At 62.9% G+C, this 26,281-nt stretch overlaps 2 protein-coding genes across 4 annotated transcripts; both read left to right on the top strand.

Annotated features, from left to right (window-relative positions):
• The first annotated feature begins 3,942 nt into the window (after nt 1–3,942).
• Nucleotides 3,943–9,129, top strand: MCRIP2 (MAPK regulated corepressor interacting protein 2). Of its 3 annotated transcripts, XM_065892621.1 has the most exons (5): nt 3,943–4,082; nt 4,188–4,305; nt 8,048–8,175; nt 8,411–8,512; nt 8,741–9,129. In XM_065892621.1, exons 1-5 carry the CDS (start codon nt 4,031–4,033, stop codon nt 8,809–8,811), a joined length of 471 nt encoding a protein of 156 aa, XP_065748693.1. In that variant the 5' UTR covers nt 3,943–4,030; the 3' UTR covers nt 8,812–9,129. The 3 variants fall into 3 exon arrangements, with proteins under 3 accessions (XP_065748693.1, XP_065748694.1, XP_065748695.1); XM_065892622.1 differs by lacking the exon at nt 8,411–8,512 and having other exon boundaries at nt 4,031–4,082; nt 8,741–8,811; XM_065892623.1 differs by lacking the exons at nt 4,188–4,305; nt 8,048–8,175 and having other exon boundaries at nt 4,031–4,082; nt 8,741–8,811.
• A 672-nt stretch (nt 9,130–9,801) lies between these two features.
• On the top strand, nt 9,802–25,836 carry WDR90 (WD repeat domain 90). Its single transcript, XM_065893246.1, has 43 exons — nt 9,802–9,873; nt 9,915–10,098; nt 10,332–10,423; nt 10,553–10,729; nt 10,820–10,928; nt 11,141–11,302; nt 11,561–11,675; nt 11,764–11,831; nt 12,211–12,308; nt 12,386–12,604; nt 13,069–13,137; nt 13,781–13,891; nt 13,961–14,106; nt 14,177–14,234; nt 14,681–14,799; nt 14,892–15,035; nt 15,138–15,268; nt 15,340–15,456; nt 15,746–15,981; nt 16,188–16,327; nt 16,534–16,664; nt 17,188–17,318; nt 17,608–17,769; nt 17,969–18,097; nt 18,280–18,395; nt 18,498–18,538; nt 18,730–18,873; nt 19,007–19,102; nt 19,469–19,566; nt 20,139–20,241; nt 20,469–20,590; nt 20,763–20,922; nt 21,020–21,210; nt 21,299–21,467; nt 21,608–21,719; nt 21,876–22,047; nt 24,061–24,183; nt 24,332–24,506; nt 24,615–24,745; nt 24,854–24,997; nt 25,068–25,187; nt 25,301–25,385; nt 25,679–25,836. The coding sequence occupies exons 1-43, from the start codon at nt 9,802–9,804 to the stop codon at nt 25,834–25,836; spliced, it is 5,580 nt and encodes a 1,859-aa protein (XP_065749318.1).
• Nucleotides 25,837–26,281: the final 445 nt, after the last annotated feature.

Raw genomic sequence — 26,281 nt, 5'->3', positions numbered from 1 at the left:
CCTGGGGTTGTGTCTCCTACGGATTACTCTTGGAGCCAGGGGGGCCTCTCCTGCTAGTCATGCTCATCTACAGAGGGCTGTGGAGTAAGCCCCCCTAGTGTCCAGAGCCAACAGCAGGGTCCAGCTTCCTTCCTGTGGTCCAGGCCCATGTGCCCACCATTCACTGAACTTCCTCCCAAGCCCTCCAGTGCTGCACCCTGGGCACTTCCCCTCCCATTCCCTCACCGTCACCCACTACGGCTTCCCTCTGTATGTTAATTTTCTAGAGCTAGTATAACAGATTACCCCAAAACTTGGTGACTTAAAACAAAAATTTATTTTCTCACAGTTCTGCAGGCCAGAAGCCCAAAATAAAGATGTCAGCTCCCTCCAGTGGCCCTACAGGAAGCCCTTTCGTGATCACAGCTTCTGGCTTCTGTGTGGCTCCAGGCGTTCCTGGGTTTGTGCAGGCTCACTGCAGTCTCTGCCTCTGTCTTCACCTGGTCTTCTCTGTGTCTGTGTCCAAATATACCTCTCCTTTCTCTTACACGGACACTCATCATTGGATTTAGGGCCCATCCTAATCCAGAATGACCTTATCTCGAAATCCTTGCTTTAATTATATCTGCAAAGACCATTATTTCAAATAAGGTCATGTTCTGAGGTTCTGGGCGATGTATCTTTGGGGGGCCACTGTTCAACTCACTGCACTTGGGTATGGGAATGGGCAATCCCTTGGGAATTCCCTGGCGGTCCAGTGTTTAGGACTCAGCACTTTCACTGCTAGGGCCCAGGTTCAGTCCCTGGTCAGGAAACTAAGATCCTGCAAGCCACGAAGCCAAAAAAAAAAAAAAAAAAAAAAAAAAAAAGGAATGGGCAATCCCTAGAAACTCGGTGGCAGGTGTGGCAGCATCCAGCCGGAGCCTTTCCTGGGGGCCACCGATCACCCTTTATTGGCAGAAGCCCATCCTCTAGTCTGGGTTGGTGAGGGCATGGATTTCAGATCTGAAAAATGATGGAGGATGACTGAAAACTTAAACATCTTTCTCCTCTAACATGACATTTTTGTATCATATTTAGAGGCTTTTAGAAGAGAAAAACCATACTTGTTTTTATTATAATTAACTGGGGTCAGTGAGGTAAAGGCCTTTCCTTACTATGACACCCATTTTTTTCAGCCTGCTAGGTGAGGCCCCTGTCTCCTCTTCAACTGCCCATGACTCCAACTCCAGGATGGGTTTCCAGCCTCTCTGACAATAGGGAATGTTGCCAGCTGCAAGACGCTATCTCTACGGGGGCTTAGCAGGGTGGCACGCCGTCATGGACAGTGTAGTCCAGGGAAGGCCAGGCTAGCCAGGGTTCCTACCCTAACAGGAGAACCAAACTGAGAACTTGGTTGCAGGCCCATCCAGACCCTGACCTCTCCCAGGCTCTGGCTGGGCCCTCCCCACGCCCCTTGGCTCTGTCCCGGGGCCAGGGCAGGTCTCACACTTGAGTCCTGGGAGCAGTGAGGCTGGAAAGGTGCCTCAGGGGGAGATCAGCCCCACCCTCCTCCCTGCCCTCCTCTGCTGCCTGTCCCCTACAACCGGGCCTTTCTCTCCCTGGCTCCCCTCTCCCTTAGCTCAGTGTCTTTTGGGGACCTCTGGGTTCTCTCACTTCTCCCCTAGGCCCAGCCTGTCCTGCACCCCCTCCTCCCCTGCCTGTCGGGACCATTTCTGTTCTGCTCCTCTTTCCTGGAGCCCTTCCAAGGGGTCTTGGACCCAACCTTTGACATCAGACAAGGCCCGTAGGCAGGGCTGGGACATTAGAGTCTAGCAGCCTTGGCCACCATCAAGGCCAGGCCTATCTGCTCATCAACAGGCCCTGTCCTTCCCCTCTTCACGCTGGCCTGAGGGGGTGCCTGGGAGAGGAGGAGCTCTCAACTCATGTCAACCTGGGGGGAGGTACTCCCCCACCCCAGGGCCTGGCTCCTTCTGCCCAGAACATGTGCCTTCAGGACACAGGCCCGCCCTCACCCTGTGGGGCCCCTCACCCAGCCTGAGTGAGTTAGCATTGTGCTCGAGGCCACCAGGGAGACCAGGGCAGCCAGCATAGACCAGGGCAGGAGCGTGGTGGCCTTGACACAGCTGGGGGGCGGGACGAGGGATGGGCACCTCGGGTGGAAAGGGGGGCCAGCTTGGCCAGGGGCTGTGCTCATGCCCAGACTCCCTGGGCATGCTCTCCCCTCTCAGGGTCACAGGCTTTGCTCAGCCCAGCCCCACAGAGCGGGCAGCTGGGGCCGGGGATAGGGGTCTTATCCTTTGGCCTTGGGTAGAACAAGACGCAGAACCAAGGGGCTATGGGGGACTTGGGAGGAAGGACAGCACAGCTGCCCCAGGGAGCAGACTTCCCTGAAGGAGCCCCAGCAGGCCCAGTGCCCCCACCTCAACCAGCAGCTACACAGGTGCATGGGGTAGGGGGGTGGGGGCATCCTCCCGCTGGTTGCCCCCCCCCCCCCGGCCATGTTGTACACAGTACTTGTTGTCTGGACATGATACGAGGAGAAAGACGTGCTCTATGGGTGGGAGGCTTCAGGCCCGCTCAGGTGTGGGGTGTGGGGGGAGTTGCGCTAGGTGCCCTCCAGGAACCCACTGGGCCACAGTGCTGAGGGGAAGCCCCCTTGCCCCCTGGGGCAGCGGATCCCAGACTGAGACACACCCCAGGCTCTGGTGCTGGCCCGACTGAGCCTCCCCAAATACTTGTGGGAGCAGTGTAGGAGCCCTGAGGGACCAACGTGGTTGCACAAGCCTCTGAGGCGGATGCCATACCCCCTGGATGACCCTGGGCAGTTTGTTTTTTTTTTGGGGGGGGGCATTAAGGATTGAACTCAACCAAAGGGAGGATGGGTGCCTCCTGCAGAATCCAAAAGGCCCTCAGGCTCACAAACCCAAGAGTTGTGTGGTTCCCCCTCCCCCAACCCAGGCTGCTGCGTGTGAGACCCTGTGATGACCCTGCCCCCACTGGCAGCCTGAGGCAGCCCTAAGCAGCCTGTGAACTGGGAGGAAGGGGCATCTCTATCTAATCCTGAGGAAGGAACCCTGTGGGTAGAGCCCCCTGGGAAGGGGCTGCCTGGCAGATTAGGGCACAGCAGCCGCTCTCCTCCGGCAGGCAGGTCTGGCTCCTCCTGAGGCACTGTCACTGAAGTAGGTCTTGTGGCTGACCCCACTGCCTGGGGGGTTTGGAGGAGTAAGTGCTCTTTCTCCCCTGTGGAATGACATAAACTGGGTTGCTTCACCCACCTTCTCCATCCCCAGGATCCAGCCCCCACGATGCTCCTGGATTGGTAAGTGGCCTCCCACCTCCCTGGGGTTGGGGGCAAACATCAGCATGGAAGGCTGAGCTGCGGCAGAATGTACTCTCTGCTCCTGCCCCATGGGATGAAAGGGAGATTCCCAGGGCGTCATGTCTGCCCGAACCCGGGGGCTGACCGCCTTTTCTCATCTCTGACCCCCTCAGTCCCATGACTGGGTGAACCGGCACACTGGCCCAGGCCCACCCAGGCACCTTGGAGGAGGGTCTCCGACGTGAGTGGGAATATCCTTGCTTCCAGGGTCCACACAGCTCACTCCCAGCGTCTGTCAATGCCTCAGCTCCTTGGACATCACCGAGGGCCTGGGCCAGAACCTCGCCACGTCTGTGTGCCTATGGCTCCTGTAGCCTCCTGTGGCGGACGGCGGCCCAGGCCTCAGGGAACTTCCTTGACCTAGGCCTTGGGCCAGAGGGGCGGGCGCTGCTTGCGGCCGCCCAACCCCAGCCTCGGGCCTCGCCGCGGGTCCAGTCAGTTTCCCAAAGGCCCGAGCACCACCTCTGCCGCGTGCCTCGGCGCGGGCCCTTTAAGGGCCGGGGGTGTGTGGCGGGCCCGCCCACTCCCCGCAGCGCCGGCCGCCCGTTAAAGGGGCCGCGCCCTCGGCACCCGCCGAGTGTCAGCCGGGCGGAGGGCGCGAGATCTGGCCGCGGGCCGGCGGGCGGGGACGGCGCGGAGGGCGCGGGCGCGCTGCGGCCCCTCCGCACCATGTACACCATCACCAAGGGACCCAGCAAGCTGGTCGCACAGAGGCGCACAGGTGCGCAGCGGGGGCGGGTAAGGTAGGGAGGGGACGACCGGAGTTCCGCACGCGCTGCCCGCCCCCAGCGCGACGGCGGCTGACGCGCCCTGCCCGTGCCTGCAGGTCCCACGCAGCAGCAGGTGGAGAGCAGGCTCGGCGAGCTCCTGAAATGCCGGCATCTCGCGCCGCCGACCCCGCAGCCCCCACGGGCGCAGCCGCCGGGACCCTGGCCCCTGTCGAGGTGAGACGCGCGGCCGCGGCCGGAGCCCGGCCCTCCCCTCCCCCGCCGGCCGCCGCGGGGCCTTGAGGGTGACCTTGGGGAAAGGTTAGCGGAGACTGGGCCACATGCTCCGGGCGGGCGCGGAGGGGGCGGAGCACGCCGACCCCGCCCGCGCGTGCAGCTCTGGCACCGCACCTCCGCCTCACCTGGCACCTGGCTGGGTCCGAGGGGGCCGGACCGGATGTGCGTGACACACCTCCGAGTCCTCTGGGATCCCGCGGACCCCGAGTCGGGAGAAGGCCGACCGGCTCCTGGATCTGAGGGGCTCCGGGCGGCTAAGTCAGGTGCCTGGGCCGACCTTGGGGCTTGAGACGAACTGCTGGGGACTCGCCCTAGAGAGCGGGAGCGCGGTGGCCCAGGACGCTGGCCCGCAGGTGGCCTGCCTCTGCCCGCGGCTGGAGGCTGCCAGCGCCTTGCTTGCGGGGCAGCAGGGGGAGAAGTGCACGTGGTTCCCTCTGGCCCTGCCAGGCCACTGCTCGCCTCTGCCCTTCACCCCAAACACCCTGGTTGGGCGCGGAGACCCCCGCAGATGCTTGGGGCTTGCTGGAGTTGTGGTTTTTCCGCCTTTCTTGACCAGCATTTTTGCCATAGGAGGCTCAGTTCAACCACTTTGGCCTCCAAGTGACTGTGACCTGGAGGTCATATCCTCCATCCCCCAGGACTGAACCTTTCACTTTTTGGCTCAGGTCCTGGCTTCTGGTTTCATTTATTCTATGCATGTTCTGGGCCCAGAGCTTAGTCCAGGCCCACACAGGCCTGAGGGCTCCTGAGCTGGGCTGTGGATGGGTGGGGGCAGCAGACTCAGGGCCCCGAGGCAGCGCTGACCAGGCCTTGGGATTTCTTCCCAAGTTGAGGACAAACAGCTTCCAGGATTGGCTAAGAGGTGGGGGCTGTGTGCTGCAGGCCACAGCCTGCCCTTCCCCCTCAGTTACTGGTCTCAAATGCCACAGGTGGGGGCAGCCTGTGAGGACCCTTCTTGGCTGAGGCCCTTTCCTGGGGCCACCTGCTAGGAGCATGTTGACACTTTGAGACTGGTCCTAGTGAGGAAAATGTTCCAGGCCGGCCACAAGTGCATCCTGGGGAGAGGGGTGAGTGGGACCTTGGGGGGCACTTCCCAGGACCCAGCTGTGCTGTGACACTGCCTGTGACATCAGCCTTGGTCCTCACAGCCGCCCTACCTCCCAGGGGAGGGAATAAGGCATAGGTGTGTAGACCCGCCCCTATCACCCAAGCAGGGAGCCTTCCCCCCCCCCATCCCCCCGCTGCTTACCTGGAGAAACTTGTTGCTTCCTCCATGGCCCCTTTGCTGGGGAATGGGGAAGGAAATGTGTGTCTGTGGCAGGATCAGGGTGCTGGGGAGAGAGATGGGAAAGACAGAGCAGAGCCCTTAAGATGTTGCAACCTGCAACCTGAACCCGGGGTTCAGGGGGGTGCTGGTGCTTGGCCCCTCAGCCTGCTGCAGTCCTGTGTGGCACTGTGAGTGCAGGGGAGTGGCAGGAAGGCAGAGTGTGTGCTGGTCATGCTGTCCCCCCTTCCCTCTGAAGTCACTCCTTCCCTGAGCTGCCCCCTGCCAGTCTCAGGGACCTTGAAGAGTACCCCCGCTGGGAGGCCAGAGCAGCCAGCAGGTCCTCCACACCAGGAGCCCCTGAAACTTCTGAAATCACTCCACCCAGACTTCCTGTCCACCCTCCCTCACCCAAACTTTGCCCAGGAGGAAGGAGTCTGAGCCACTGCTGCACCCTCTGTGCCTGGTGCACCACAGGTGCTCAAAGCATCTGACCTGCTAAATGTCCGGGCTCAGATTCTGGCCAGGCGCTGCCTGTGGTGGTAGACAGGCCACATAAGTCTGTGCCTGTGATGAGCTCTCCCTTCCAGCGAGAGAGAATAAGATCAACTGTTGGGGAGAAGAGAAAATGGGGCCACCTGATGGTGCAGGGGAGGTGGACTGGTGGGGGAGGGGGCTTGGAAACTGTACTGGGTTGTGGGCTTTGGGGTCAGACAGGCATAGAGTTCTGATGCTGCCACCCACTCACCACATGTAACCTTGGACAGGTCACTTCTCTCTTGAACCCAGGTTCCTGGGCTGAAAATGGGTGGGTGGTCTACCTTGGAGGGTAGTGAAGGGGGTTAAGTAAAAGGAAGCGAGGCCTGTATCAGCAGGCACCTAGCAGGGATTCCGGTGCTGCTGTTGCTGTGGGCAGAGCTTGCCTGTGGGCGGGGCTTTCCTGCAGGCCGAGTCCCTGAGCGCTGGCACAGAGAAGAGTGGGGAAGACGGACGCTGGACTCGTCCATAGGTGCACAGGGAGCTGTGCCCTTTCCCCCAGAGGGCCCGCAGAACTGCCTTATGTAACTGCCGGCAGCGGGCGGCCAGGTGCCCGCTTGCTGGGGCCCCTTCTCAGCCCTGGCCAGGCCACTGTCTAGGTACTTGCGATTTACAGCCTTTGACTGCAATTCTTTTTTTCCTTCTCTGATGTTCAGTCTCCAAATTTTTCTAGGGCTAAGGGTAGCAGGCGAGGGGCTGTTCCAGTTAAGGACAAACAGCTATGCCCTGTGGTTGGTATAGCTCAGGCCTGGGAGGAGCCCTGCCCCTCCACACTCTATGTGGCCACCTGACCCTGCCAGCCTGGAGCTGGTGGGACTGGTGCCCCTCAAGACGCTCCTCTTTATTTTAGTGCCCCTCTCAACTGAGGAGGAAACCCCAGCGGCGGTGGGGCACCTGAGCCCAGGATGGCGAGCAGGCCGGCGGGACCGCGAGTGCCTGGCGGAGTGGCACGTGCAGCCCAGGACTCCCGGCTCCCACCTCCTGCTGTAGGTGTGGGCCCCGCACTCTCCACGGCCCTGTCCCGGGCTTCATGTGCACAGGGCTGGGCCAGCTGCCACTGGCCAGGGCAGCCCAACCAATGCCCTGGGCCCGGCTTGCCGGGATGGGCCCAGTGGCCACCTGGACATCGAATGCCCACCAGGCCGAGCTCCAGCACCCAGGGCCATCTCCTTACTCAGCATTCCTGCCCCCGTGGGCAAGAGCATAGCCCCTCGTCTGGGGCCTGCAGGGGTGGGCCAGGGTTACAGTCACACCCTCCCTACTCAGGATGGCCCACTCAGCACTTGGTGCTGTCTAGCCAGACCAGGAGCTGTCCCTGGGGACCTGGGGCAGCTGGGAGAGGGAAGGGCAAAGGCCGTCAGCTCTTGTTTGGGTCCTTCATCCCACACTGGGGGGCATCGTGAGATGGAGAGACTTCTGTGGGGGAGAAAGTGGCCAAGAACTGCGCCTGGTGGGTGGGGTTGGGCCAAGTGACCTTTACGCAGGTCAAAACCTGGGCTGATGGAGGCCTGGCTGGTCCAGGGGAGGTGGGTGGCTGGTGGCAGTGGGGGTGCCTGAGACCCTTGCAGGGCCGCCTATGTGCCTTGAGCATGGAGCTCTGCAGGGGTTCTGGGGACACAGGCCCCACTCCACCCCCGCAGTCTTAGGCCTGGCTCAGGGTAGGGGGGCTGCAGTTGTGAACTGAGCTGCTGGGGGCGCAGGCCTGCATGACAAAGGCCTTGGCCACTGGCTGCAGCACACAGCCTTCCTGTGGTTCAGGGAAGTGCCCAGGCTGGCCTTGGCCCAGGGGTGGTGAGGGTGGCCTGAGGCTGCTCCGGGAGCTCTGCCAGGTAACACCTGGGCTTGGAACAGTTGCTGACCATCTCTTCCCCCTTCCTGCAGTCCAGGGCCGAGGCTCGTGTTCAATCGGGTGAATGGCCGGCGGCCACCTGCCACATCCCCGTCCCTCAAGGGAACCCAGGAGACCTACACACTGGCTCACGAGGAGAACGTCCGATTTGTGTCCGAAGGTAGTGCTGAGGCCTGAGGGTGTGACCTGGGCCACTGGTCCTTTTCCCACTGTAACCTCACTCGAAGTTGCCAGAGGCCTGAGTTCTTCCTGGGTTCTCTGCCTGTTTCTCCTGTGACCATCCAGCAGGCTGCCCACTCCCAGTTCTGGGCTGGGGTCCAGGGTAGCCACCATGCCCTGGGGTGGGAGACACGGTGCCAGGGGCCTGGCTCAGCCTGATGATCCTCTCCCCACAGCCTGGCAGCAAGTGGAGCAGCAGCTGGGTGGTGGCCCAGCCGGTGAGAGCGGGCCGAGGCCAGTGCAATACGTGGAGAGGACCCCCAACCCCCGGCTGCAGAGTGAGCCCTCCCCCGCCCTCAGGGTGTCCCCTCCACCTCCTCCAACCCTGATCTGGCTCAGCCAGGTTCTAGTCCCAGGGGGTTGGGAGGAGGACTGGAGCCTGACCCAATTCTTCCCAGCGTCTGCTACAGCTGGGGTCTGGGTGAGGGGCTTGTGGTCAGCTCGAGGTGGGAGACGCTGGTCAGCCTGGGAGGCACATCATTGCCCAGCCTTCTGCTCCCCCACAGACTTCGTACCCATCGACCTGGACGAGTGGTGGGCACAGCAGTTCCTGGCCAGGATCACCAACTGCTCCTAGTCGCAGCTTTGGAAGGAACGCTGCCCATGCAGGGCCTGGCCCTGCCCCACGCTGGACCCTCTGCCAGGAGAGGACCACGGCGCCCTGTCCAACCGCTGCGGTGTGCCGTGCTTCACCCTGGGCCTGGCCAGGAGCCGGCCACACCTGAAGTGCCAGAATTTGGACTTTTGCTCCTGCTGACCCCTTGGCCCAGCTGTTCCAGGCTGCCAGAGGCCAGGGGTTGAAACTGTCTGACCTCAGTCCTGCTCACTGTGCCCGGGGACCAGCCTGTGGGGCTGGCAGGGAGGAGCTCCAGGCTAATAAAGTTGAGAAACTGCCCTTTGGAAAGGCCTTTACTTGGGGGTGGTGGGGGGTGGATGCGGGAGGGGGCGCTTGTGCCCCAGCACCAGGCCCAGCCCAACCTTCCATTGTAGCCTCATCTCCTCACAGCTGAAGCTTTGTCTAAATTTGGTCCCCCCCCAGCCTCTTGCCCAGCTGCCTTCCTGTGTCCTGGGCCAGGTCATTTTGCATAGAAGTCTATAAATGCCACCGCGCCCCACCTGACACCACCCCCCCCACCTCCGTAGTCATTGGCAGGTGTCCGAACCCGGTCTCAAGACCCAGAAATGTTACATAACAGGCCCTGAGATGGTGCCCCAGTCACCCAGGATTGCGGTCAGGTCTCAGGACGCCCGGTGCTGTCTCTGAATCCTCCAGGTCTCGTGGGGAGCCCTCGGGGTCCTGTAGGACATTGCTTTGCCTGTGGGGCCAGGTGACTTTGCCTGCGTCTGACACACGTGCCTCCAGAGAGCTAGGTAGCAACAGGGTAGGTGGGGACAGCTCCTGCCAAGTGCGGCTCACAATTTCTGGGCTGCGTCTCATTCCCTATACAAAGATGCCTCCCAGAGGGAGTCAGGAACCTTCTCGGATCCCACAGCTGGTGGCGCTAGAGTACCCCCAGGGGATCCCAGCTTGGGAGTGGCCGCAGAGGCCTGGGGCCGGAGGCTCTTTATGCCCCGGGGCACGACAGCAGAGAAGAGTAAGTGGTCGGGCAAGGTTTTGGGGCGCCCCGAGAAACAGCTGGTGAGGTAAGGGTCCAGACGCCCAGCGCGGTCACTCACCAGGCCCCGCCCCATCGCGCGGTCACGTGTCAGGCCCCGACCCTGAAGCGCGATCACGTGCCCTGCCGCCGTGACGGCGGAAGTGGCGTTGTTGCCAGGCGGCCGTTGCTAGGCGCGCACTGCGTGCTCTGCGTGGGGCGCGCGGTGGCCGAGGCGGGAAGCGCGAGCGGCGGCGCCATGGCCGGAGGTAGCGGCGCGCGGGGGGAGGGCCGGGGGCTCGGGGCTCGGGGCTCGGGGCCGGGCGCCGGGGTGTGGGTCCCGAGATCCGGCGCCGCCGCGGACTGGTTGGTGCTGAGATTCGCCCGGAGCCCAGTCCGCGCGCTGCGCTGGCTGTCACAGCTGGGGAGCGCGCAGACCCTGCCCCGGCCCCCTCCCTAGACCCGCGGTGGGTCTGGCACCTCACGCCCCCGTGTCCCCCAGTGTGGCAGCAGCCGTTCCTCAACGTCTTCAGACACTTCAAGGTGGACGAGTGGAAGCGGTCCTCTAAAGAGGGCGACGTGGCCGTCGTGATGGTAAGTGGGCCGGGGCACCTGGCAGCAGCAGCGGCGGCCTCTCCTCTGTCTCCTGGGCCGCTTTGCTGCAGCCCTCCTGGCGCTCCGTGGGGCTGAGCAGGACGCCACGCCTCCCGTGTCTCTCTGCAGGACAAGACCCTCAAGTGCACGGTGTACCGCGTGCGGGGCCCTGTCTCTGCTGGCAATTACATCCAGCTCCCCAAAACCAGCACCCAGTCCCTGGGGCTGACCGGACGCTACCTGTACGTGCTCTTTCGGCCCCTGCCCGCCAAGCATTTCGTCATTCACCTGGACCTGTGTACCGAGGTTACAAGCTGGAGAGCGGGAGCTGCCGGTGGGGGCCCTGCACTCCTGCTGCAGTCTCCTCTTCTCACGGCCATGCTGTATACCCCACAGGGCAGTCAGGTCATCCGAGTGTCATTCTCCAACTTCTTCAAGGAGTTCAAGTCCACAGCCACATGGCTTCAGTTCCCTTTCATCTGTGAGACTGGGACACCCAGGAAAGGTAACATGCAGATGAGGTGTGAATGGGTCACAGATGGTCTGGGAGAGGCAGGCAGCCAGAAGGCTCAGCGGGGAGGCAGGCCAGGGACAGCCTGGGTGGAGGGGCACGTGGCTGTGGCCATGAGAGTGGGGCCAGGCTGAGGACAGAGAGTGCTATGGGCCAGTTGGTGAGGGTAGGCTCTGACCTTTGCTCCTGTTCTGCACACCTGGCAGATGTGGGCTCCCCTGGTGCCCGCTGGACCTGCCTGCAGCTCGACCTGCACGACATTCTCCTGGTCTACCTGAACCGACGCTACAGTCACCTCAAGACCATCAGGCTGTGTGCTAGCCTGCTGGTCAGGAACCTCTACACCAGTGACCTGTGCTTTGATCCCGGTGAGGGCTAAAGATGTGCTTAGCCTGCAGCCCACCTGCTCTAACTCCCTGTGTGCTGGCCTCCACACCCTCCCTGGCACTTGGTGAAAATGCCCATGCTGTACCATCTTTGAGCCTCCCAGCTCCCAAGGCAGCCACTGGGGGAGGGGGTGGCGGGGCTGGTGGCCAGGCAGTACCCTGCTGGCTGGCACCTGGTGTTGTCTTGTCTGGGCTGGGAGAGGGAGCTGGGTGGGCTTCCTTGGACTCTGCTCTTCGTAGCTGTCACTGTCGGTGAAGCCCGGTGTGCAAAACTGCCCATCACCCCCATACCTCGAGAAATGGCATTCCCGGTGCCGAAAGGGGAGAGCTGGCACGACCACTATGTCCACATCCGGTGAGCAGCTCTGCCTGTCATGAGGGCGGCCGGGTGGAGGGATGGCAGGGCCGCCCCTGGAAGCTGACTGTCCTTCCACCCCGTCAAGATTTCCAAGCGACAGCTCAAAAACACCCTCCGAGGCAGTTCAGAAGAGCTGTTCCCCTTCTGAGGCAGGTGGGCCTGTGGGACCAGCGGTGACCCAGGTTCAGGCCTGAAGGGCCCATGGAGCTCGGCGGGAGAGGGGGGCCTGATGCTGCATCTGGGGAGGTGAATGCAGCAGCATGATGCCTGCAAGGGTGAGGGGAGGCTGTCTCGAGGCCCCAGACCCAGTGTGGGAGGTTCCGACGAGGGTGCCTGGTGGCTTCAAGCTTTCCAACTGGGAAGGGGTGCCGGGGCCCACGGTAGGGTAGGCTGCAGCTGTTGTTGTGGCTTCCCTCCTGCAGAGTGGGCAAGGCCAGGGCCCACTGCTGACCCCTGCCCAGTGCCTTGTGGCCACGTCCTCACAGGCTTGTCTGCACTCTGCTCAGTGGGTTCTTCTCAATTGCAATCTTAGCGGGGCCTGTGCTGCGGCTTCTCCCTCACCCAGCGGCCTTCAGCAAGCCTGTTCAGGACAGCCTGGCCCTCATGGTCCAGAAGCATGGCCCCACAGCCGTGAGTGCCCTTTGCCCTTGGAGATGGGGCTGAGGGTGGTGGCCACAGGGTGCTAACAGGCACTTGTCCTCCTGAAGTCCCGCCAGGCCCTCTCTGTGCCCAGGCCCCTTCCAGAAGTCAGCGTGTCCTGTGAGCGCTCCGAGGTCTCTAGTGTGGGTGGCCCCAGTGGCCGTAGCCAGGAGCCCTTGGCCTGGGTGGAGGCTACTGACAAGCACGTGGCCAGTGACAGCCTTCACGTGTCTGTGTATCAGACGACTGTGGAGCCCACGGCCCCAGGGGATGCATCCCCACAAGAGGTGAGTGCTTTTCCCAAGGAAGGTGGGGCTGGACTGTGCCACTGAGGGGGGTGGGATGTGGACGAGTTGTGGGTGGAGGGCTGCTGGGCCTCTGTCCACTGGGAACATGTGTGGGGCAGATGGTCCCTTCCCATCTAGTCTCCTGGCAGAAAGCAGAACCAACAGGAGGTGGTTTTGGGCAAGAATCGTTTTCAACAAAGAGTAAGGAGGCGGCTGGTGCCCTGACCCCAGCCCCAGTGGTTTGGTGGGGGGCGGGCTCAGGCTCCAGGCAGGCGCAGGACTGGGGTACTTGGAGGGTCTAGCAATGTGATTGGAATTCTGGTTTCCTGCCATAGAGCAGCTGGCAGAAGGCACTAGAACCAGGTGGCTTTCTTGGGAGGCAGGCACCAGCTCTGGGTGGGGCAGCCCTGGTGGGACAGGAGCCTCGCCACTTCGGGGTTTCACTGTGAGTTTGCCTATTTCAGAGCTTCCTCCCGGATCCGGTCCTGAGGCTCAAGGGGGTCATCGGCTTTGGGGGTCACAGCACCAAATGGGTGAGGGGTCCTCTGTTCTTGCTGGGTCATGCAAGTGTCAGATACACAGAGGGGACAGTGGGCACACCCCGTGTTTCCCTGAGGTGGCTGTGTGGACAGCCGAGCTCCCCCAGGCGTCGGGTCCCTTCACCGCTGCGGACGCCCAGCCCTGCCCGCATCCTCACACGCTCGGTGCTTCCTTGATGTGATGACATCCCGTCGCAGGCGTCCCTTTGTGTCGTGAACACCAGCTGGGTCGGTGCTGGTCCATTCGCTCAAGCTTCCAGAGACCTGAGAGCCCTTGCTCACCCTTTAAAGCTTTGATGTGTGTCGTCCAGCCGAGTGGGGCCGGGTATGGGCGAGACTTGTGGGACCCTGCAGGAACAGCAGCAGGAGAGGAGGCTGTGTGCTCACCAGGCCTTCCAGGACACGAACTCTGAGTCTTTGTGGGCTCTCTGGCCTTTTGTCACCTGAATCCCAAAGTTTCTTGTGTCGCAGACAGGGCTTAGAGGAAGCCCTGCCTTTGCGCACGTGCACCCGAGCTCTTTCTGTTCTTTTGGCACGTGCATCCCATTGACTCCTGTGTGTGGGGCTCGGGGGAGTGCTGGGGTGGGGGGACGAAGCCGACCAGCCTGTGACCTCAGCCTCCGGCCCCTGTGCACAGGCCCTGTGGACCCGGGATGGGACCGCCGTCGTGTACCCTTGCCACGCGGTCATCGTTGTCATGTGTGTCAGCACTCGGGAGCAGCGTCTCTTCCTTGGCCACACAGACAAGGTGGGCACCCTGGCCCAGGGGTGGCTTGTTCTGCAGGCACACACCCTCCCTCACCCTGCTGCCCCCCAGGTCTCTGCCCTGGCGCTGGACGGGAGCGGTTCCCTGCTGGCCTCAGCCCAGGCACGGCCGCACAGCATGCTGCGTCTCTGGGACTTCCAGACCGGGGAGTGCCTGTCCCTGTTCCAGAGCCCAGTCCACACCGTCTGCTCCCTCAGGTGGGTGCAGGGTCTCCAAGGGGGGTGGGGGCTGCGCCTGCAACACTGACCTCCGTCTCTCCATCTGCAGCTTCTCTGACAGTGGGGAGGTGCTCTGTGGTGTCGGCAAGGACCGCCACGGGCGGATGGTAAGCAGGCCAGGCCGGGGGAGGTGGGGCGGCCCATCCTGGGGTGCAGGCAGGCAGCAAGGGTCCCCCGCAGGCCTTCCCCAGCCCCGCTGGGCACCACTGCTCCATACTTGCCACAGAGTGTTTGTTTCACTCCCTTGTGGAGGGAGCTGACCTTTGACTGACCGGCCTCACCCTCTTCAGTGGCAAGTCCCCCATGCCTGAGCTGGGCGAGTTTAACATGACAGCATCTCTGAAGTTGGGTGCTTCACCCAGGGCCTCTCCTCCACTCGTGGTTGTGTTTCCTGCTCCTTTCTGCATACACATGTCTGTGGAAACCCCGGGTGGGCACATGTAGGTTCCTCCGGGCCGCAGGGGCCAACTTTCCCACCCCCTGCAGCCCAACACGCCTGCTTCTGTGGGAGAGGCCAGGCAGGTGGTGGGTGCTCAGAGCGGACTTGTTGCAGACTGTGGTGGTGTGGGGCACGGCCCAGGTGGGGCGAGGCGGAGAGGCCGTCATCCTCACGAAGGTGCACAGCGACGTTGACATCCAGGCATTCGAGGTGGCCTTTTTCGATGAAACCAGGTGATTGGCTGCTCTCCTGCCCATCCTCCGTGCTGGGACCAGCGAGTTGTGAGCTGGCCCCTCCTCCCTGGCTCACCTCCTACCCCTCGCAGGATGGCATCGTGCGGGCGGGGCAGCGTGCGGCTGTGGCGGCTGCGAGGTGGGGGGCTGCGCTCCTGCCCTGTGGACCTGGGGGAGCACCAAGCGCTGGAGTTCACTGACCTGGCCTTCAGGCAGGCCCAGGACGGCCATACACTGTGAGCCCCACCCTCCCTCCCCTAATGGCCAGGGCCCGCCCATTCCTTGCCCCGCCCCTCGGTCTCTCCGCCTTCACTTGTTACCTCTGCCTCTCTGGGCAGCTACGTCTGCAGCCGTAGCGGCCACATCCTGGAGATTGACCACCAGCGCATGGCTGTGCGGTGCGCTCGCCGCCTCCTGCCTACACGGACCCCCGGTGGCCCCCTCCCACAGAAGCAGACCTTCAGTTCAGGTAGGTGGGCCCTGCTGTGTTGGGAGAAGCGGCCCTGACGCTTTGGGCTGACCGTGCCTCCCCCTACCCAGGCCCCGGCATTGCCATCAGCAGCCTCAGCATCTCCCAGGCCAAGTGTGCCGTGGGCTCCGAGGACGGCTACCTGCGCCTCTGGCCCCTGGACTTCTCTTCTGTGCTCTTGGAGGCAGGTGGGGCCTCGACATCACCTTGCCACCAGGGTTGCCGCAGGAGGGCCGTGTCCCTGGGCTGGACGGCAGTCATGGGGCTCCAAGGGGCTGTGTCCTGAGCTGGGAGGCACCTGTTGTAGCTCACAGGGAGATGGGGCTCCAGGCAGCAGGGAAGCGCATTTCTCAGTGTCCTGGGCAGAGGGGCTGGGCACAGGCACAGCATGGATATGGTCACCCTGCCCCAGTTGGCCCAGGTGCCGGGCCCACCCCACTACAGGCCTGGGCAGTCACCGACCCACCCTGCCTGCAGAGCATGAGGGCCCCATCAGCTCCGTCTGCGTCAGCCCTGACGGCCTGCGTGTGCTGTCTACCACCTCCTCGGGCCACCTGGGTTTCCTGGACATCCTGTCCCGGGAGTACAGCATGCTGGTGCGCTCCCACGCCGCCCCGGTGCTGGCCCTTGCCACTGAGTGCAGCCGGGGACAGCTGGCCACTGTGTCCCAGGACCACACTGTCCGCATCTGGGACCTAGCGACCCTGCAGCAGGTGGGGTGTGGCTGGAGGGAAGCCAGCCAGGAGGGAGGGACTGGAGGGCCGCAGGCCATACTGAGGCCTGGTGGGTGGGGCCCTGAGTCCTTCTGCCTGTGTTTGGGGCCTGAAGGTTCAAGGCATTTGGAGAGAGACTGGCTCTCGGGCCTTGTGGCCAGCTGGTTGCCCCAGCCTGTCCGCCCTCACATGGCCCTGTCCTCCAGCTGTACGACTTCGCGTCTCCGGAGGAGGCCCCGTGTGCTGTTGCCTTCCACCCTACCCAGCCCACCTTCTTCTGTGGCTTTAGCAGCGGGGCCGTCCGCTCCTTCAGCCTGGAGACCACCGAGGTCCTAGTGGAGCACAGGTGGGTGGTCAGCCGGCTCTGGCCCCACAGACGATCGAGGTGGAAGCTCCAGTGGTTTGTGGGTCCCCTGGGGAGTGTGGGAGATCGGGCAGTGCGGGGGAGGGCCGTCTACTGGAAGCCCCGCCCTCTGCTGCCCCTGCGGGATTCTGCAGGAGGTCTGGGACAGTGCAGCTCAGAGGCAAGGCAGCGGCGTCTTGTGTGCGCAGGTGTCACCGCGGAGCCATCACCGGCCTGGCCGCCAGCCCCGACGGCAGCCTCCTGTTCAGCTCCTGCTCTCGGGGCTCCCTGGCCCAGTACCACAGCAGCGCGCCCCAGTGCCGCATCCTTCGTGTGACAGGTCAGGCCCCCAGGCCCAGCCCCAGCCCCACTCTGGCCTCCCAGCCATCCCCTGGTCAGGTCCCTGCGGGGATGGGGGTACGTGTCGCCCCCGATCGTGGTACTGCGTTCTACAGTCACACTACTGAGACCCCCAGAGCCAAGTGTGGTTTTAGGACTCACCAGCCCCCCGAGATTGAAGGTCAGTGAGAGTCTGTGCCCACCCTTCCCCAGGAGGAAGTGAGTACCTGAAGCCTGAGCACCAGGCCAGCAGGGGAGTCGGCCCCCTCCCATGGCCACTGTAACTCGGTCCAGCCAGATGGTCACTTGGTGGTCACTCTGGGAGAGCCCCCAGATTTCCTGGCAGTCCGTGGTGCCCACTGGTGTCTTGGTGCCCTCACATCCAGGCCCCATGGGCTCGCTGCTGTGGGATCTGCCCAGCCCAGGCTGGTGTTTTCCGCAACAGTAGGTCTCTGACCAGTGTCTGTTCTGGTGCCCCACCCCTACCCCGACCCAGCTGACTGCCTGTCCCCATATGCCGGCAGCTAACGTGGTGTGCCAGGAGGCCTGCCCAAGCCCCAGTGCCCTGGTGGTCAGTGGGGACAGCCACTTGCTGGCCTTTGTGGGTCCCTCCAAGTACACGGTGACCGTCATGGACACAACCTCACTGGATGAGGTGAGTCAACTGGAACCCTCCCTGTGTGCAGTGAGAGTGGAGTCACGCCAGTTTGGCCCACAGACCCCGTGGGCACCCTGACCCTGGCAGCTGCGTGTTTCCCTGGGTGGGAGGCCGTGCTCATTTCAGAAAGGACTTGGGCCCTGCGCCCCTCATGGCACAGAGGACATGTGAGCTGTGGGCAGCCTGCCGGATGGGTGCCCAAGGCCGCCCACGGCCCGGGCCCCAGCTCTGGGGGCTCGACCTCTGGCCGGAGGTCATGGTGAGGACACTTGCTGCTCTCCGTCAGCTGCTGAGGGTTGACATCAGGACTCTGGACCTGGCTGGCAGCCGCCTGGACTCAGCTGTGGCCGTCTGCTTTGGCCCTGCACCCCCTGGCCACTTGCTGGTGTCCACGTCCTCTAACATGGTTGCAGTGCTAGATGCCACGTCGGGCCGCTTGGTCCGGGAGGTGAGCCCAAGACTGCGGCTGGTGGCCTGGCCTCCCCCGCCTTCTCAGCTCCGGCCTTGCTGCCCACAGTGCCCAGAGGAGGGGAGGCCCTGGGCCACTTGCTGCTCCCTAGAGGTTGTGTTCTGTGAGAAGGGGGCTCCCCCAACTGGTGGTCCTGTGTGCTCCGACTTTTTCCCTCAGCAACCACCCTGTCTCACAGCTGTCCTGTGTCCCCACTGCGGCCTGCTCTGTCCTAGCTCTCAGCGGGGATGGCCGTTTTCTGCTCACAGCCGCCGACCGGGCCATCAAGGTGTGGGACTACTCAGCACAGGCCGGCCCTGGCTGCCAGGTGTGTGCCCTGGGCGGGCGCACAGCGAGTAAGAAGGAGGGTGGAGGACAGTCCCTGAGGTTCCCCCGTGCCTGCTGGGGCCTGACACTGCACGAGGTCCTCTTGGTCAGTCTGCAGTCTGGTGGCCAGGTGTCTCCAGCTGTGCCTCAGTGGTCTCTATATTGCCACACTGCTGCCCTCAGGTGTACATCGGCCACTCAGAACCTGTGCGGGCCGTGGCTTTCACCCCCGACCAGCAGCAGCTCCTTAGTGTGGGAGACACCATCTTTCTCTGGGACGTTCTGGCGCCCTCTGAGAAGTCCCCTCCAGGAAGGCAAGTTCCTGCCCTCAACATGCATCTGCCAGGCCTCCCTCTGCACCCCTTCACCCCACCCGACCATCTCTCTTGTCACCTCTGCAGTGTCCAAGGCTCTCCTGGGGCGCCCACAACCTGCGAAGCTGGTGAGTGGTCCCACCACACTGGCAGGCTCCATGGTGATGTCTGGTGCTGGCACTGTAACCGCTGTGGGTGCACAGCGCTGTTCTTTTCCTGGGGGTCCCGATGCAGAGCTGGTTGGGCGTGAGGGGCTGGGAACGCCTCCTGCTCTGCCCTCCCCAGGCCCTGAGCTCAGCCGAGCTCCTTCCGTCCTCAGGCCTGGGTACAAGACAACTGGAGGACACGGTGTCCGGGGCCAGTGGGCTTCCCCGGCAGCAGGTGCCCATGCCATCCCAGGCATCCCCACCCTGGCTGGACATCTGTGCCAGGCCCCCCAAGGACCATGATGGTGAGAGCAGGGGTCCTAGGAGGGCCTGGAGGGGATGTGTTCCTGGCTCCCATCCTGACATGCTTTGCTGCTCCTGGCCTGGGGGAGGGGCAAGGGCATGGGGGTGCTCTGCTCCCTCGTCTCACTGTCTCCCCACCCTCCTCAGGTGCTTTCTCCATGTCAGATGAGAGCTGTGGCCCTGAGGGTCTCCGCCAGGCCTCAGGCCCACCTGTGCTGGTGCAGAAGGAGACTGACAGGGCTGGTGATGGGGCCATGGGGGGCCCCTGGGACCTTGGCAGGCCTCCCCACCCCCGTGGTTGGCCCAGTAAGCAGGGGAGGGGCAGCAGGGTGGGGCAGGGTCACTCATAACTGGACCAGGGCCCAGGTGCATGTACCACGTGGACTCCAGGTGGCCTAAGGACAGACCTGGCTGCCCCTGGCAGACAAGGGATGGTCACCTACAGGACAAATGGAGAGTCCAAGGCCCCTACTGGGCCAGGTGGGTGATGGGACGTGGCTCATCTCTACCCTTTGAACCCAAGCGTCTGACCAGCCAGGGCAGGGTGCCTGCAAGGAGGGTCACTGTGTGGTCCCTGGGGGTTCACAGCCTCATTCCCTTCCCTGACAGGTGCCTGCAGCACTGGAAGAGCCAGGGCCCAGCCCCCCACTCACCGGGACTCCTATCGGCATTTCACAGCTCGCTACAAGGCCTCCCTGCTGTCCAAGGTTGGCTGGGTGGGGCATCCTCATAGCCCCTGCCACCAGTGGATATCCTGGAAGCCCAGGGGTCCAGGTGGCATGGCCCTGTGGTGTCTGGGGGACTCCTGCTCCCTGGTAGACACAGGCTCCCTGGCGTTTCCCTGGGGCAGCTCCCAGAGCTGACAGCAGCCCAGGCCTTGCTGGCAGTTGCCCCACGGGTCACCCCTCTGCGCTGAGCCCCATGCTCTCACCGGGCTGGTTTAGGTTCTCACTGTCACGCAGTGACTGGACCCAGGCGTGTCCTGCTGAGCCCACACACTCACTTCACTCCATGGTCCTGGCTCCCCTTCACCTCCCGCCTGGCAGGCGCCTCCCCATCTCCTCCTCCTGCCTCCCTGTCTGCATGCTGCATGCCAGGCTCCCAGCCCCGCTGGCCACCGCGTGCAGACTTTGGAGCCCACGTACCTGCCGTTTGCCTCCTCCCGGGAGCATGCATCTCCCAAGGCTCAGTTCCACGCCCGGCCTGATGGGCAGAGCTTGAGGTTGGGGGCCTGGGCCAGGTGGGCCGGTGCCAGCGTCCTGGGTCCACTTCCTCACAGGGCCTCTCCTTCCCTGCTGTCGGCGATGAGCGGCTGCACCTGAAGGCCGTCATGGGTTACAACGGGAACGGGCGCGCCAACCTGGTCTGGAGGCCAGACACAGGTGGGGGCCACGGCCCAGACGCTGCAGGGCGGGCTCAGTTCTGTCCATCCCTAGGCCAGGCCCCATGGTGGGGCCCGCAGGTGGTTTGGGCTGCAGGGCGGGCGTGTCCTCCTGGTGGCACTTCCTGCTGTGAGCAGGAGTTCTCCTTGGGGTGGGGTTGGGGGGTGTGGGCACGAGTGCCTGGGGCTGTGGGGCTGATGGGGTGGGCGCTTCCTCCCTGCCCACAGGCTTCTTCGCCTACACGTGTGGTCGCCTGGTGGTGGTGGAGGACCTGCACTCTGGGGTCCAGCAGCACTGGCTTGGCCACCCTGAGGAGATCTCCACGCTGGCCCTCAGCCACGATGCCCAGGTGCCTGTCCTGCAGCCTGCCTTGAATGCCCAGGGCCGAGGTGTGCCTCGGAGCTTGGCTCCTTGAACTGCGTGCGGCTGGCTCTCGCTTCCAGAGCAGCCCTTAACACAGAGTGGGAACGGGCCCGTGGACTGCACCCTTCCTGCTGACCACCCACCTGCCTGCCCACCAGGTGCTGGCCTCTGCCTCAGGCCGAAGCAGCACTGCCTCCCGCTGCCAGATACGTGTCTGGGACGTGCCAGGGGGCTCCTGTCGGCAGCTCCTTTCTCACCACGACACTGCTGTCCAGGCCCTGGCTTTCTCACCAGACGACAGGCTTCTCGTCACGCTGGGTCAGCAGGGCGGGGGTGGAGGACAGTGGTTTCCGGACTCCCCTGCCTGTCCTGGGAACCCTGGGCAGCTGACGTGGTCACTGTGCATCTCCCCCAGGGGACTATGGCGACCGCACCCTGGCCCTGTGGAGCATGGCCACCTACGAGCTTGTGTCCTCCACGTGCCTGCCAGAGCCAGTATACGGCATGGCCTTCAACCCCTGGGACGCTGGCGAGCTCGCCTGCGTGGGCCAGGGTGCCGTCACCCTGTGGCTTCTGCAGCAGCGTGGGGGCGACGTCAGCCTCCAGGTGCCAGGGTTCAGAGGAGGCTTTGGAGGATGGGGTCTGGCTGGACCCCAGGGCATCACTGACCCACACTGTGCTCGTGTCCCTCCAGGTCCACCGAGAGCCCATCCCTGAGGAGGTGGGGGGGTGCAAGCTGACCTCGCTCTGCTACGGGATCACACCCCTGCTCTACTGCGGCTCCAGTGCTGGCCAGGTGTGTGTTTGGGACATGTGTGCCGGCTGCTGCTTCCTGGCCTGGGAGGCGGACGACGGTGAGATCGGTGGGTGTCTGACGGAGCCCCCGTGGCCCTTGACAGCTTGGGGCTCGGTTCTCCCTGGGAGTCCCAGTGCTGGGGCGGTGGACACCGTCTTGAGTCCCAGGCATCTGGGGACGTGGTTCATGGCATCTCCTGTCCCCCAGGAGTGCTGCTGTGCTTGGGCGCGCGTCTGGTCAGTGGCAGCAACACCAGGCGGCTGCGCCTGTGGGCCGTGGGGGCCGTACCAGAGCTGAGGTGCAAGGGCTCCGGGGCCAGGTGAGTGTCTACAGTGTGTCTGGGAGCTGGCACTCTGTTGCCAGCTGGGCCCGTCCCCCAGGGGACATGCTCGGGCAAGGCCAGGGCCCGTGGGCCAAACCACCTGGCTCCCTCGGCTCTCGCTGCTGCCACCCCTTTGACCCCCTGCTCCTCCAGGTCTAGCTCTGTGTTTATGGAGCGTGAGCTGACCCTTGATGGGGCTGTCGTGAGTGCAGTCTTCCACGAAAGCATGGACATGGGTGTGGTGGGCACCACAGCGGGCACGCTCTGGTACGTCAGCTGGGCTGAGGGCACAAGCACCCGCCTCGTCAGCGGCCACCAGAGCAAGGTGAGGCCGCTGGGCCACCGGCTTGCTGCCGAGGATTTCTGAGGGGATCCCAGCCCTCACAGGCCGGGCAGCTGCCGTGCGCTCCCTCCGTCCCCGCCCCCACCGGGTGCTCCCAGCCCAAGTGCAGCTGCGAGCGTCCAGGCGTTCCCAGGACCAGCTGCACCCCTGGAACCACGTGCCCCTCCCCGTGGGCATGGGGTCCATGCCGTGTCCACGTGCAGCAGCCCCAGGCCCTGTGGCCTTCTTGACCCTTCCTCTTTTCTGCCACTCTATTCTCTTGTAATTTACGTGTTGAAGAAAACTGGTCGTCCACGCTGGAGTCTTCCACCACCGTTGTTGGACATGCTTCCCTGGGGTCCGAGGGGTCTGGAAGCCGGGCCAGGGTCTAGTCAGGGCCAGCCAGTCCCAACATTACTTCCTTCTGGGAGCGTTCTGTCTCCCACCAGTGATGCCCTTGTCTGGTGGCACAAGTTGTAGGTGGCCGTAGTCAGATCCCTCGTTCTTTCAGGAGAGAAGTGGCCTCTAGAGCTCTCAGATTTCCCGGGGCTGGGACAGGGCACAGGTAGATGAGTCTCTCCCTCGTGGACCAGGTCCCCCAGCAGCAGTCAATGTGTTACTTTCTGAGAGCTATTAAGGGCTGGTGGGTGGAAATGTGGGTCTGGCTTCCCCACCGTCACTTTCTCTTGATGCTCATGGAGTCCTGGCCTTGGCTGGTGGCAGGGTCTTCAAGTTGGCTCCTGAGTCTTTTTTAAAAAATTCTACGTTCATTTGTTACTGTTACGTTCAGGCGTAGCAGTAGCCAACGAAGAAACTCTTGTGTGAGGTAGTGAGGATTACATGTTTCCTTTTTCTTTGGTAATGGCTTTATGTCGAGGTATAATCTGTGGGCCACACACCCATGTAACATCAACGGATTTTGAAACATTTGCAGAACTGTGCAACACTGCAGTCACTTTCATCCCAGAAGGAAACCCCCCAGCCATTAAACACTCACCGCCCAGCCCCTGGCAGACGCTCACCAACTCTGTGTCTGTCGGTTTGCCTATTCTGGATGGTCCCTGTGAACAGAAACACACTCTGTGGTGCTTTCTATCTGCTTCTCTTACTGAGCATCGTGTTTTCAAGGTCCATCCGAGTTGTAGCGAGTGTCAGTGCTTCACGCCTATTTACTGCTAAATACGCTTCTGTGGTACAGATAGGATGAGTTTATCCACCCACCAGGGCATGAGCTCGAGGGTGCTGAGTTCTTGACCTGAGCTGGTGGTCACTGGTGGTCCCCCTCTTCTGTGGACCACAGGTGCTCCAGCCTCTCCCTCTGCAGCTCCACCCAAGACCGGACTTGGCTGTTCCAGAGCCTGTGGGCCCCTCCAGTGGGAAATGGGCTTAGAGGTCATGGTCTGAGGCCCAGAGGGGCCCATCACTTCTCAGCCAAACAGACCTAAATTATTATTTTTCTGAGATAAAATGCATCAGGAGTTTATACTTAATGCTTGAAATTCACATTCAGGACTCAGATATTTTGTTTTACCTCATTGGTGCACGGCCTGTCTCCTTTTTTTAATTTTTTTTTTTTCTGTCTCCTTTTTTTTACACCAGAGATCCTGACTCTGTGTAATCATACAACTGCTTTCTCCCTTGATACACATGACACACACACACACACACACGACAATCTCAGCCCCACCCCCCCTGCTGTGATGAGGCCCAGGAGTGGCCCCCCTGGGAGTCCCGTGTTCTAGGTTCTGTCAAGACAGTTCCTTCTGTGACGTCCCAGCAAGTGGATGGTCAAGTTCAACTGACTGGTGGGCTTCTTGCAATTTGGATTTCACCCAGGTCTAGTGTGGGGACACTTGGGAGGGAGGGAGGTCAGGACAGTTTCTTTGTGCCACATGGTGGGCCGGGGCCAGGTAGGCTCAAGGGGGAGATGGATGCTCTCATGAATGACCTGGCCATGCTGTGTTCCCTCTCTGCTTGAGGGCCATGGGCCTCAGGTAGGGTGGTGACTCCTCACAGGTGAACGAGGTGGTCTTCAGCCCCAGCGAGTCCCACTGTGCCACGTGCAGTGATGATGGGAGCGTGAGGGTGTGGAGCGTGGCCAGCATGGAGCTGCTGATCCAGTTCCAGGTGCTCAGCCAGGTACTCGGGGGGCGCCTGGGGCTGGGGTGCACGCCCGGGGCTCTGGCAGCCTCGTCCTCCCTCCAGCCTTGGTGTCTGTGGCCTTGGGCCTGGGCCCCTTCCCCCCTCCCCAGGGGAGTGCTAATGTTTTCCCACCGTGGGTCCCCAGAGCTGCCTCTGTCTGTCTTGGAGCCCCCCATCCTGCGAACGCCCAGAGCAGCAGTGGGTGGCAGCGGGCTACAGTGACGGCACGCTGCGGCTCTTCAGCATCCCCCTCATAGCGATGGAGCTCAAGATGCATCCCCACTCGGCTGCACTGACGGCCATCGCCTTCTCTGCTGACGGTGAGGCCGGGCTCACGGTGACAGCACGGTTTCTGCCTGGCCCAGGTCACACCTTTGGGCTGAGGGCTAGGGGCTCACGAGTAACAGCTTGGTCTCTGCCTCGCCCAGGTCAGACCATCCTCTCCGGAGACAGGGATGGGTTCGTGGCTGTGAGTCGCCCTCGCACGGGGATGACCTTCCGTGTGCTGAGTGACCATCGGGGAGCCCCGATCTGCACCATCCAGAGCACAAGAAGAGAGGTGAAGTAGCCTCGTGAGCCTGCAGGGCCTGGCCTGAGCCGAGGGTGCTGGCAGGGAAGGGGATGGGAGAGCAGGGCAGGCGGCGCCTACCAGCCTTGATGTCCCCAGTATGGAGACTTCGGGGCAGAGGGTGTGGACCTGTGGCTGGCTGCCAGCGGGGACCAGCAGGTCAGCGTTTGGGCCTCCAACTGGCTGCAGGACCGCTGTGAGCTCGTGGACTGGCTGAGCTTCCCAGCGCCCGCCCTCACGGAGGTAAGAGTCCCGGTGGCCCTGTGGGCAGGGTGCCCCCCCACCCTGCCACAATGTGCTGTGCCCTCCACAGGTTCCCAGCTGCCTGCCGCCCTCCCTCGCCGCCTTCTGCCCCTGGGATGAGGCGCTGCTGGTGTGTGCGGGCCTCAGCATGCACCATGAGGTCGTCTTCTACAGCCTCTGCCAGAAGCAGGCACGTGCACCCCTCCATGTGGTTCTGGGAGCCTGAGGGACCCGGGGCTGGGGAGGGACAGGTCTCGGGGCCACGGGAACCTCCGCCCAGTGCCTCACGCTTGCTGTCTGCAGGTGATAGAGAAGATCCCACTGCCTTTCTTTGCTGTGTCCATGAGCCTGTCCCCTGGGGCCCACCTTATGGCCATTGGCTTCTCTGGTGAGTGCTGGTGTCTTGAGTGGGGCCCGGTGGGTACACCTGTGCCCCCACACTGAGCCATACCCCTCATCCCTGAAAGTGGGGTGAGGACACTTGCTCCAGCGGAGTCTTTCAGGTAGGGTCAGGAAATGCGGGGGGTGGGGTGCCAGGTTCCCCCAATGAGGCACTGGCCCCAGCTGGAGACAGAGCCAGGGTGGGTTGGAGGAACCCTGGGTCCTGGAACTATACAGACACAGGCACAGGGCCCACGGCACCCTACCTGTCCCAGCCCACCCGATGCTGTCCCCCAGCAGAGCGTGTGCTGAGGCTGGTGGACTGTGCGTCGGGGGCCGTGCAGGACTTTGCTGGCCATGATGACTCAGTGCAGCTGTGCAGGTTTGCCCCATCTGCTCGACTGCTCTTCACGGCGGCCCACAATGAGATACTGGTGTGGGAAGTCACAGGCCACTGACCCCCAGTGGGGAGTGCGGGGTCAGGTGTTGCCCTGCTGGTCAGCCGGGCACCTGGCCTGGGCAGAGGCTCAGCTGAGAAGCTGGGTTGGCCGGGGGCCTTGTACTGGGCCAGGATGGCTGGGTGGGCTTCACCCCTCCACACCCGGCTGCCCAGGAGTGTATGCAAATCATCAAGACCTTGAACATGTATGAAGTGCTTATTGCTTCTTTTCCTTTGGGCTTTTGTTTCTACCTTGTACAGTTCAAATAAATGTGGGTGTTGCTCTGAGGCATTGTCTCCTGGTCACTCCAGACTGCCTGAGCTCAGTTTCTGCCCAACCTCCAGACGTCCTGCTCCCTCCCAGGGATCCTGACCCCTGCAGGAGCTGCGGGGGCGGGGCGGCACTGGGCAAAGGCCCCACCCCCCTGGCCGGCGCGGCGCCGGCAGTGCCCGGCGCGCCCACG

Source organism: Phocoena phocoena, chromosome 15, assembly GCF_963924675.1.
Source record: "Phocoena phocoena chromosome 15, mPhoPho1.1, whole genome shotgun sequence".
NCBI classification, from domain to species: Eukaryota; Metazoa; Chordata; class Mammalia; order Artiodactyla; family Phocoenidae; genus Phocoena; species Phocoena phocoena.
Note: the sequence above shows the minus strand (reverse complement) of the source record. Positions and strands in the feature narration are given on the sequence as shown.